At 37.3% G+C, this 11,219-nt stretch overlaps 1 protein-coding gene across 3 annotated transcripts in view; it reads left to right on the forward strand.

The window, feature by feature from the left end:
• Window positions 1–9,322, forward strand: part of dyrk1aa (dual-specificity tyrosine-(Y)-phosphorylation regulated kinase 1A, a) — a 166,338-nt gene extending 157,016 nt beyond the window's left edge. For all 3 annotated transcript variants that reach the window (XM_059968785.1, XM_059968783.1, XM_059968784.1), the window contains exons 10-12: window positions 2,108–2,414; window positions 4,569–4,693; window positions 5,509–9,322. In XM_059968785.1, coding sequence (XP_059824768.1) covers window positions 2,108–2,414; window positions 4,569–4,693; window positions 5,509–6,120 — 1,044 coding nt within the window. In that variant the 3' untranslated portion in view covers window positions 6,121–9,322. The remainder of the gene's footprint in view (window positions 1–2,107; window positions 2,415–4,568; window positions 4,694–5,508) is intronic.
• The last annotated feature ends 1,897 nt before the right edge of the window (window positions 9,323–11,219 follow it).

Here is an 11,219-nt window from a genome sequence, read left to right on the forward strand (position 1 = left end):
TGAGTACTTCAAAAGAGATGAAGTATGAAAGGAATTTCTATCACTATTGTTTCTTTTCCAAACAAGGGTAAAGTAAGTATTATTGATATTGTCTTCCATTTGGGGAAATCTAGTTGTCCCCTTGCTGGCAGCCAACTGAAAATTATACCACATTCTCTATAATCCAGGAAGCACCCACTTTTTCATGTCCATGATGTTAACAATGAACAGCTCATTATTTATCTTCTGTGGTGCCTTTGGAATCATAAAAATGAAAATCTGATATTTTAATATCATTGAATTCATTCTATTTTCCTTTGGCTACATGGGGAAGAATGTTTATCTTCCTAAGTGAAACCCCACAGCTTGTCTTTTATCACTTAAATCATGCTCTATTCTGATGAAAGCTCATTAACCTGAAATACTAACTCTTCACAAATGCTGTGCAGAGTATTTCCAGCACTTGGCCTTTATTGCAGACATCCAGCATTGACAATATTTTGCTGTAGTTATTTCCCTTTGAAAACAATTATTGAAATGTTTATGTTTATATGCAGAATAAAAGCTAATCAAAGCACCACATCACAGACATTGAAAGTAGAAATTTATCCTCAATTGGATGAGATTTTTGAAGACACAAAACAGAGGAAGAGAATTAGGCCATTCAGTTTATTGAATCTGCTCCACAGATTCATAATCATTACAAAGTACACTTCATAATGTTGTAACAAATATGTTAATTGCTTGAAACATTTAACATATCAGAACTGGAAACATTGGAAATGTGTTTTAAGTTGCAGAAAGGGGGAGAAATGGGAACAGAGGAAGTATCTGTAATAGGGTGCATGACAAAATCATCAAGGTAACAATTACTTTAATAAGCCAGTATTTGGAGATGGGGTGGAGGTGGGGAATCAGATGGCTGAAACATACAGGTACTGCTACATCCATGGAGAGAGAAGGGAATAAAAGGTTACCTTAAAATTAATAAAAAATTAACTGTAAGATGAGATGCTATTCCTTGGACCTTGCATTGGAAGCTACATAGGTCGCTGAAGGCATGTCATAGTGCGAGTATGATGGAGATTTAAACTTGAGAGACTGAACAGACTGTATTTTACAAAGTGGTCACCAAAGCTGCTCTTGCATACCATTTCTACCAGAAAACCCAAATGTAGATTGGGTGACCACTTTCCAAAACACTTGTTAGTCTGGAAGACTAAGCTTTTAGCATCATGTGCACTGAATGCAGTGCACAAAGCTGGAAAATTTGTTTGGATCCTTGAATAGTGGCAGAAGAGAAGAGGTGAATGGAAGGATATTGTATGGGAAAGTACCCTGAAAAGTTGAGTAGTTTGTGGGGATGGTAGAGGACTCCAAAGATAGTAGTCTCTTTGCAATGCTGGGAAGGAGGGACAATTTTTGGTAGAATCGTGTTGAAAATGGTGGAAGTAATGAATGACCATCCATTGTATGCGGAATGTGAGTACAAAAGGAAGCACTATTTTACTTATGGCTGTGAGTAGCGCGTTTGACAGCTGTGTCAAACCACCTACTCACTGGCTGAAATAATGGGTCTTCCTGGACAGACCTGCCTATGGATCTTGGGAGGTGGGGAGAACTGAGATGGAGGCAATGGAAGAAACACCTAAGAAAGTAAGTTGTGTGACTTTCTGGGAGGTTGTGGCCTGATTCTTGTTTCATTTGCTATTTTATGCTTTTGTTGTAAAATTTGCTGTCCATTTATTGCCTTTAAGATCTTGGTCCATATTCTGCTTACATGCATTTGCTTGTTTCAATTGAAGGTATAAACCCAGTCCAATTTTTTGAGCTTACACTTTTAAACAAAAATGCCAGAAAATGGTAACCTTTGTTTGTCACCTCTGCCAAAAGCATGATACATCGGGAATCTGCCTCATGATTTGCATCCATAAGTACATGTTTTGTCGCTTGTTGCTGAAAGTTGTTGCATTGTCCGTAATTAATTCAGATTGAATTGCTAATGTCTTACTGGGGCTGTTAAATTTCCATTTACCATAATTTTTAATATCTGTGATAGATTCTCTGGTTCAGTACATTCTCAGTTACTGAAGTAGAGTTAATCACAATCAGTTAATATTTCTTTTAGGAATATAAGCCACCCGGAACCCGAAAACTTCACAGTATTCTTGGAGTAGAGACTGGTGGTCCTGGTGGACGTCGAGCTGGGGAGTCTGGTCATACTGTAGCAGATTATCTGAAGTTTAAGGATCTGATTTTGAGGATGCTGGACTATGACCCTAAGACACGGATAGCCCCCTATTATGCACTGCAGCACAGCTTTTTCAAAAAGACAGCTGATGAAGGGACAAACACAAGTAATAGTGTTTCAACAAGTCCAGCTATGGAACAGTCGCAATCTACAGGCACCTCTTCTAGCACATCCTCAAGTTCAGGTACACCCATACAGAATGTATTATAGATTGTACATTGTTGCTATGTTCCCTTCACACCCTGTTATACTAATTGTATTGTGTCAATTGTTAACGGGTCAGTTTTTACTTCCTTAAGTAAGTGCTATAATTAAATATTTTGTTTAACTTCTGGAATTCCTCTGTGAGGATCAGATACAAAAGATAGATTGCTTGGTTTAGAAGAGCACTCCTATGACAATCCTATAGCAGGATATTTTAATTGGGCAATGCACTATGTTGATTAGCAATCAGATCACAATTCCTGGAATGATCTTAAATTACCATTTATAAAGCACATTCTGATAAATTTTGAATGTGTTTTATGGCATTAGAATCTGAGAGGGTAATTTTTAAATTTGTGTACTTTGCCCAGTTCAAAAAAAAAGGAAACTGCTATTATCTGTTAATAGTGCGATTTTGCAAAGTTGTTTTACTGTTTACTTGGAACAATAAAAATATCATCATACCACTTGGAGATAGGAAATACAGGTTTATTCTCCAGATCCCAGCAACATTGTATTTGATGGTGTTGCCAGTTTAGATGACTGTACACATGTACATTGTTGTTGCCATTTCTTCATTCCCAGGATATAGTAAAAAAATCTCATTCAACAGAGGAAAGTGAATGGTCACCCAGAAGTTTCAAAAGCATTCCTGAACACCTGATTTTCATATCTTTTCAAGCAACTTATGATTTTGTTTACCATGTTCTTTTGTTCCCCCAAAGCATTTTTTCTTGCCTTAGATTACACGGTTCCCTTGTTTAAAGTGACCATTGTTATTTTGATGTGGATCACAGGGTATGTTTCAAAATTTGGCATGAATTACCTGTAAATATGTCAATGTATTTCTGTTCCATTAAGTTTAAAAAAAATTTTTTTCATTAAATTTGAAAATCTTGTATTTTACCTTTAATTCCCAACTGACGTATCACACCCAGCTAGCTGATAAACAAAAAAAAACATTAAAGTGAATGCATATTGATCAAGGTGTGCTATTAAGTTTGATGACATTCCTTTTTTTTTCAGGATTAAATAAATAGAGCTAACTTTTCATTTTTGATCCGTTGTTTTTTGGGCATCAATTTTCTTATTTACAGAGAACATATATTCATGTCTGGATCTTGCTGATGCATTTGGGACTGCTGCCATTTAGCCATTTAAACAGCAGTAAGTCTGAAACTGCGTTAGATTTTCAAAGTCCTAGACTTGCTGACAGATTGAAATGCTGAATTTGGTTTCCTTGGGCTAGACTCTGTAGGGATTGTCAAACTGGGGGCTATGAAGCAACAAGGAAGATGAGTTGGTATTTTAAATTAATTTAGTTTAATGGTTTTCATTATTCCTGTGTTTTAATTATATTATTAAATCATTTTTAAAAATTATTTCTATCTTTAAAAACTGTTTAAAAATCTCATTCTCTGCTGAGGCTGTAGGTTGCTGACAGTTAAAGCTGTTTGGAGTGAATGGGGAACCTTTGCATCATCAGAGAGTCAGTTACCATCCAGTTGTTAAACAACTGCAGTTGTTAAAGCCTGCGATCCTTTGGTCCAACAACGTAGTTCCCTGCTTTTGAGAATTCTGGTTAGGAGGCAGTAAAGCAAAATCTGGACTACTGAACCACTTTATTTTGAGCAGCTTCACTTCTGTTTGCATTCTCTCAGGTTTTGTATATCGTTTTTGGAATGTGGAAAAATGCATTTGAGCCTATTCCAAAGCAATGGCACTTCTTGTAGAGATAATTTACAAACTGGGTATCATTCTTGTCTTTAATGACATCTCATCATTTGTGTCATTGCTTTGCAAAGTACATTTTCCTATGTTTTTATGTAAGCACATGATGCTAAAACTATGCCTCTACCTATTGTTGTCTCTTGACCAGTACCACACCTTAGTAAGGTTTAGTTCTGCAACCATATTACTGGTATTTAATGATAAACTTGTGTTTTGATTAATGTTACAGTGTACTTGAATGGTATGAATACAATTTCAGTCAGTTAACATGATACCAGTACCATTTTCATTGCTTCTACCTAAGCCCTTCCCACCACCACCTTCCCCAGATCACACACCACACAAGACATATATTGTATGATATGTTTTGTATGAAGCATATACTAATGCTCATCTTTAACAGGTGGTTCTTCTGGGACAAGTAATAGTGGAAGGGCAAGGTCAGACCCAACGCATCAGCACCGACATAGTGGTGGGCATTTCAGCGGAGCTGTCCAGGCCATGGACTGCGAGACACACAGCCCACAGGTGAGCTTTGTGCTTGAAAAATGTTTCCTTCACATCCCTGTGGCTGCAGATTTGAGTCCAGTGCGATCTGATGATCAGATCTGTCAGCTGCATATGTGATTTTGTTTGGGTAGTTCTATCAGTTGCTGATGAGAATTCTCCAGACAAGGAACATCATATCTCAGTTGAGAAATAGGACTGGCACCTTTATGATATAGTAAATGTGCTTCCCCTCATCTGGTTCATGGTGGCTTTGGTCAACATATACAAAATCTAGCCATCATGCTCCTGACTTTGTAGAGGCAAGCCTTAAAGTGAGACAGGTTGCCAGGTGATGGAATATCTTGAGGATGTTGTGTACCATTTTTTAAAGAACTGGTTTATATTCCTCTAATTACATTGAACTTATTTTATTTTTCATTTATTCATGGATATGTAAATATTAACTTGCCCATTCATACATAATTTACAATTTATTTTCTTGTGCTCTCCTAGACTGTTCTCTGATCCATCACTGAACAAAATATTGATTTGTTTTCACTGTTTGTGATAAGCATTGCATGTATGTATTTTCAGCAGATAACACAAACTCTTTTCTTTGAAAGTTGATTTTGTCAATGCGTCTTTTGTTTCACACTTTACAGATATATAGTATTAGCACTGAAAAGCCAATTCGTTGGAGTCTTCATTTGCTCATCCATTCTGTTATTTCCGTTCTATTGATGTTTTAACTGTAGAGAATCGCTTATTGTTCTAAAATAAAATCTGCCCTTTTTCAAAATGGGTTCAATTGTGATGTAATGAACTTTTTTTCCACTGTGCATTCTCAAAATTAGGTTCGGCAGCAGTATCCTGTGGCATTGGGATGGACGCCTGGTGATGCCACTTCGCAAGTCACGGTTGATACTCATCCAGTTCAAGAAACAACGTTCCACATTGTCCCTCAGCAACAGAGTGCATTACATCACCACCACTCTAACAGCTCTCATCACCACCTCCACCACCACCACCACCATCACCATGGACAGACCATGAGTACCCGGAACAGGCCTCGAGCTTATAACTCCCCAACAAATGGCGCTGCTGCCCAGGACTCGATGGAAGTGGGACATAGCCACCACTCCATGACGTCCTTGTCTTCCTCAAATTCCTCTTCGTCCACTTCCTCTTCATCTGTTTCCGGCTCTCAAGCCTATCACAACCGACCTGTTGTTGCCAATACTTTGGACTTTGCTCAAAATGGCACTGTGGACGTTAATTTGAGTACATATGCTAATCCCCGTCAAGAGACGGGAGTGTCTGGCCCACAAGTGTACCAATTCTCAGCAACAGCAGGTCCTGCCCATTACATGACAGAAGGGCATTTGTCAACGCGGCAAGGAATGGATAGGGAGGAGTCTCCAATGGTAGGTGTTTGTGTTCAGCAGAGTCCTGTCGCGAGCTCATGACTACACTGATGGGGTTTGTTTTTGTGTGTCTTCAAGGTGGGGGTTTTAACAAAGAGCATTGAAAACAGTGCTGCTTTGGAACAAAGGAAACAGGATTGGTAGGTCAAGAGCGCAGAGCTGAATATATTTTTAAATTGAAAAGGAATTTGCTAATGGACTGTGGAGTCAAAGTGCTTAAGACTGGATTCATGCCCAGAAATCACCTTACACTTCATGTATGGGTCACCCAGAGCTGTAGCTTCTTCTTAAGCTACAGTTCTCTTACACAGCATCCCGCCTCCTGAGTTAGCACAACTAGGCATGGGTGAAGTAGCAGCATTAGTTTAAAAACCATCTGAGAAAACAGAAACGGAACTGCAGATTTTTTTTTAAACGAACAATTAACACTCTTCTGTCTTTTCTGACCTACTTTGTGTCAGATTTTTAAGAGTCCCTGGAATATCCTAACAAGGTCCTGAGATGTGCTGCAACAGAGGAGGGCTTGATAAATTGGAGCATGCTGCCATCAGAGCAGTACATGAACTGAAAGGACACTGTAAATGGAATTTCAAAAGCACATCTGGCATGCTGAGTGATGGTTAGTAAAACATCCTTGTTCTAATCATACAGAAGCTTTGAGTGGAGATTTCTTTGGGCCTTCGTGGTTAAATCATTCAAAGGCTTTGAATAGTGATTGAACATTTATTTTGGTCCGGTCATAAAGGTGCAGTGAGTGGCAATCATCTGGTCATTCTTGGCCTATTGCTTACATTTTTTGAGTGGCAGTTGGATATCCTGGGCCTTTCGATTTTGGACATTGACTGAAAAATCGTTTTAAGAGGCTGGGCGTCATTTAACATGCCATTGTGCAGAGGTCATTGAACTTTCAGATGGTCCTTAATTTTTAAAAAGCAAGCATGGGTAATTAAAGAGGCCTTTGTTGGAGAAAACAATATGACCCTATTGCATCCTTTTCTCTCTTCTGGTACCCCATACCTCACCCCTGCACTGCCATTAGTTGCAGGAATTAAAGAGGTTATGTGCACCACAAAGATTACTTCCTCTGTTATATGGCACGAAAATAGCAATCTCAGTTTTCTGAAATATTAACTCCTTTCTTTCTCCTACCCAACCTGAATTTTGTTTCTAGCTTTTCCTTCAGCACGTGATTTCCCCACTATTACTTTGCGCAAAGACAACTCCTGTTCATTATGAACATTTTTAAAATGCAGAATTTTATGTGACTGCTCTCGCCTCACAATTATGCTGTGAATTTTACAAGAATTTATTTTCCTTTTTTTTGATAATTTATTGTACCAAAGCTGTTTTTATAGCACATAGATGTCTGTAACCAATAATGTAGCAGTTCTGCACTTTTGACAAGGTATATTTAGATCATTTTTCTTTTTAAATGTTAATTATAATTATGGCTATACCTATTGCTTAACAAAACTGGAACTGATGTTAGCTTTATGCAGTCTTTTCATAGTCTAAATATGTTGTAGTTACATTTTACCCCAGAAGGGATTCCTTTGATATCTGAAGAATAGTTTCTCATTTTATGCAAGTCCAGTTGTTAGTTGTTTGTTTGACAGGCCTTGGGACCTCAAGTTTTCATTGATGCAGACCAGTTAATTAGATGAGGTATTGTGAGCGTATGTAGGTGGGAAGGACCAACAAATCACAATGCAGTTTTGTGCTAATATCCGTACATTTTAATGGACCACTCTGTATACTGTGCATGCTACATAACAGACCCAACGTTTAGATGGTATAATTTCACTTGAGCCAAAATAAGCCATTTTTTAAAATTATTTTAAAGGGCACAAACTGGGCAGCAATTGCAGTATGTCACCCACAATAATATAATATCTGCAATCTCTTCATTAAACTTGAAGACAATATGCCATTAAAAAGGATAGTTTAACTTTTTAAAAAATGTACATAAGCACCAATATAACACCTGCAGCCATATTTTACTGACAGTTTGATTAATGGCCTCTCCAACTGGTCCTAGAAAACTAATAATTTTCCTTTAGGTCTGTAATCGCAAATGGATATCTGTAGTTAATGGATCAATGGCCATTCTGTGATCCCCCTGGATCAAGACTCTGAATGGGAAAAGCAGTTCTCTTTCAGACTGCAGTTACTGGCAGTCTAAATAATTTAAATCCATTTCCACTGTATGTGTAATAACTGACCCATGCCCAGGAATTGTTTTGAGGAATCCAGTGAAATATTTGGTGCCTTTGACTTTGGTGTCAACAGGCCACTGGGTGTAAATCTTCCCTTAGACTGGACAATTCTATAAGATATGATTTCACTCAAATAAACTGTTACGGTACAAATATAAACCAGGAATGTTCATCTATCTGATGTAGAACAGCTCTTATCCACTCACTGCTGTGATTGAAGACCTACTTTGAATATTGGGATTTGAGAGTGATTGAATATTGGATAAGAGCACTGTTGACGGTTGAATTCAACTTTTAGAGGGAATCTTGATTGCTAATGTTTACTGCTGGCTTATTGAGGTATATGAATCTCAGTTGCCACATGTCTGGAGGTCAAAACCTTGCAAATTTGAACACCAAGGCTACAGAAGTACAGTATACTGTGTTGTGATGCAGTGTATTGGATCTTAAAGCTAGGATCTTAGACACTAAATAGCAGTGATATTGACTCACACTTTACCCAAGTTAGGAGTATTTAATGCTGTATCATCAGCTGTCAACTAATAAATGCCAAATGCAAATAGCTATGATCTGAGATCAGATCCGGACTCAGAACTAGTCAGATTTCTATCCAAATCATAACGGTTAACATCTGTATTAAAACCTGTCACAATATGCATACTTTTTTTTAACCCTTGCGTGCGTGTCTCATGCCTTGTGTTTGCGTGTCTCATTTGTGTCTTGGCACTGCCTTGTTCTAGACACTCATTTCAAAATGTGATCTTGCTCACGTTTCTCCTTTCTCTCCTGTCTTGCCTAAATTAACAGTCCAGTTTTGTTTGCTTGACTACACAGTTTGGTTACAGGACTTCTGACTGTGCATTGTATACATAAACAGCATGGAATAAGGTTAAGTACCTGTGTCCAGAGATTGTAAGACCTAGTCAAGACTTGCTGTGTATATTGTAATATGTTAAATGACAAAAGACAAGCCCTTTGTATTATAGTCATGCAGTCTAATGTATGATAAATTGAATAATTGGTCCTCATTCTTTCATTTTGTCTGTGTGGTTATTACTGAATTTCAAAACCTGAGTTTTGCATCTGATTCGTGCTTTATCCTATTTCAAAAATAGTATAAGAATGTGTTAAAAATCCATTAGTCTTTGGGATGATTGTTTCTCATAAGACCTGGAACAATATTATAACACTTCACTGGCATAAAATTCCTTGCTTTTACTCGAATTTTCTTCCAGCTGGCGTTTTCCTTGATTAAATGTCATTTGTCCTTATCTCTGGGTTATGGAATTAACTCAATAGTTTTTTTCCTCCACCTCCTGTTTGACAGAAATGATGGCAGTCAATGTAAAGAGGCCTGCTTTATTGTATTTCCTGTTACTCAACAACAGAATCTAGTAAAAGAAATGGTTTTAACTTCTGGAGTGAAGATATGGGAATAGAGCAATTTGAAAATGTAATTTATTTTCTCTTAAATGGTGAAAATACTGAAGTTGATATGATAATTGAAAAGCGATGTACCAGTGGAAAATATTGCACACGCTGTAATTACCCAGCAGTCTTCAACATAATGGAGCGAGAAAAGAAAGTTGCTGTTTCAAAAGGCTGACCTTGAACAATGAGAAGCTGTGACCTGTTTAATTTAGTACAGCATGTTTTAGTTTCTATTAAGCAAGTTGTTCATACCAATTTGAACAATTGGTATGAACAATAGTGTTTTTAGGAATTCCTGCCAGAGATTTACTTGTTCTAAGGATGAAATTAAATTTACAACACAGATTTTTCTGAGTCTAAAGCAAATTGCTGATTCACAACAACGTGAGATACATCAAGTTGAGTGCCCCTATATCCGAAATCCCAAAATCTGAAAACCTCTAAAATCTGAATTTATTTTTTGAGCACTGACGTGGCACCAAAAATGGAAATTTCCACAAGGTGCTGCGGAAGGTTCCCAGGCAATGTGCAAGTGCCTGAGCATCATGAACAGTTCTGAGAAATAACCTCATAACCGTAATGAATGGAAGTCAATGAAAAACAAAAAACCTCTACATTGAGCAAAGATTGAAGATCTCGATTGCATATTGAAAGTGGATTCATCAGCATTGGAGTAAACGTGTTGTTTAATGATAAGCATATCAGAAAATGAGCAAAATTCTATCATGAACTATAAATTGAAGGTAGTTATGAATATTCTGCAGCCTGGTTGCAGAATTTTAAGAAAAGACACAGCAGTACAGTACATGTGTGATGAACAAGTGTAAGACGGATTGCTGACTGGTAGCACATAAATTCAGTCGGAAATAATGGCGATGCCAAGCAGCCACTGACTGTCCATCTATGCAGCTGAGGTAATGATAACTTATCTTTCAGATGATTCAATGTACACTTAATTGTTACATGCAGAAAAGTATTAACAATATTATATAAAACTACCTTCAGAATATATGTATAAGTTGTATGTGTAAAGGAAATGGATTTTGTGTTTAGATACCAAATCGATACAATATTTAGGAATGGGGAAAAAAATGAAATCTGAGGCACTTCTAGCCCTGATCAATTAGGATAAGGGGTACTCAACCTGTATAATCATTTGGTAGACATGGGTCACCGACATCTAATTTTTCATAAAATACAAATAAATACAGCCTGTCCCTGGGTAACAATGAATTAAGTTTTTACGAGGTCTGAAAGTAGGGGGAAATACATGAATCATTCTATCTGGTAACCACGTCTCAAATACTATAATGAAAGGTATGAAGTGCATACAAAAATGATAAAGAATAATTACTGAAAGTAAAGAACGGAAACTGATTTCCTGTTCATAACCTGGAGCTGCTTGTATTATTAACTGTTTCGTCGATTGCCTTGTTTAATGTTATTTATGTTAACAAGTAGGTTTCAAAAATGGTAGTTACAGTTATGCAAGTT

This window comes from Hypanus sabinus, chromosome 4, assembly GCF_030144855.1.
Source record: "Hypanus sabinus isolate sHypSab1 chromosome 4, sHypSab1.hap1, whole genome shotgun sequence".
Taxonomy (NCBI): Eukaryota; Metazoa; Chordata; class Chondrichthyes; order Myliobatiformes; family Dasyatidae; genus Hypanus; species Hypanus sabinus.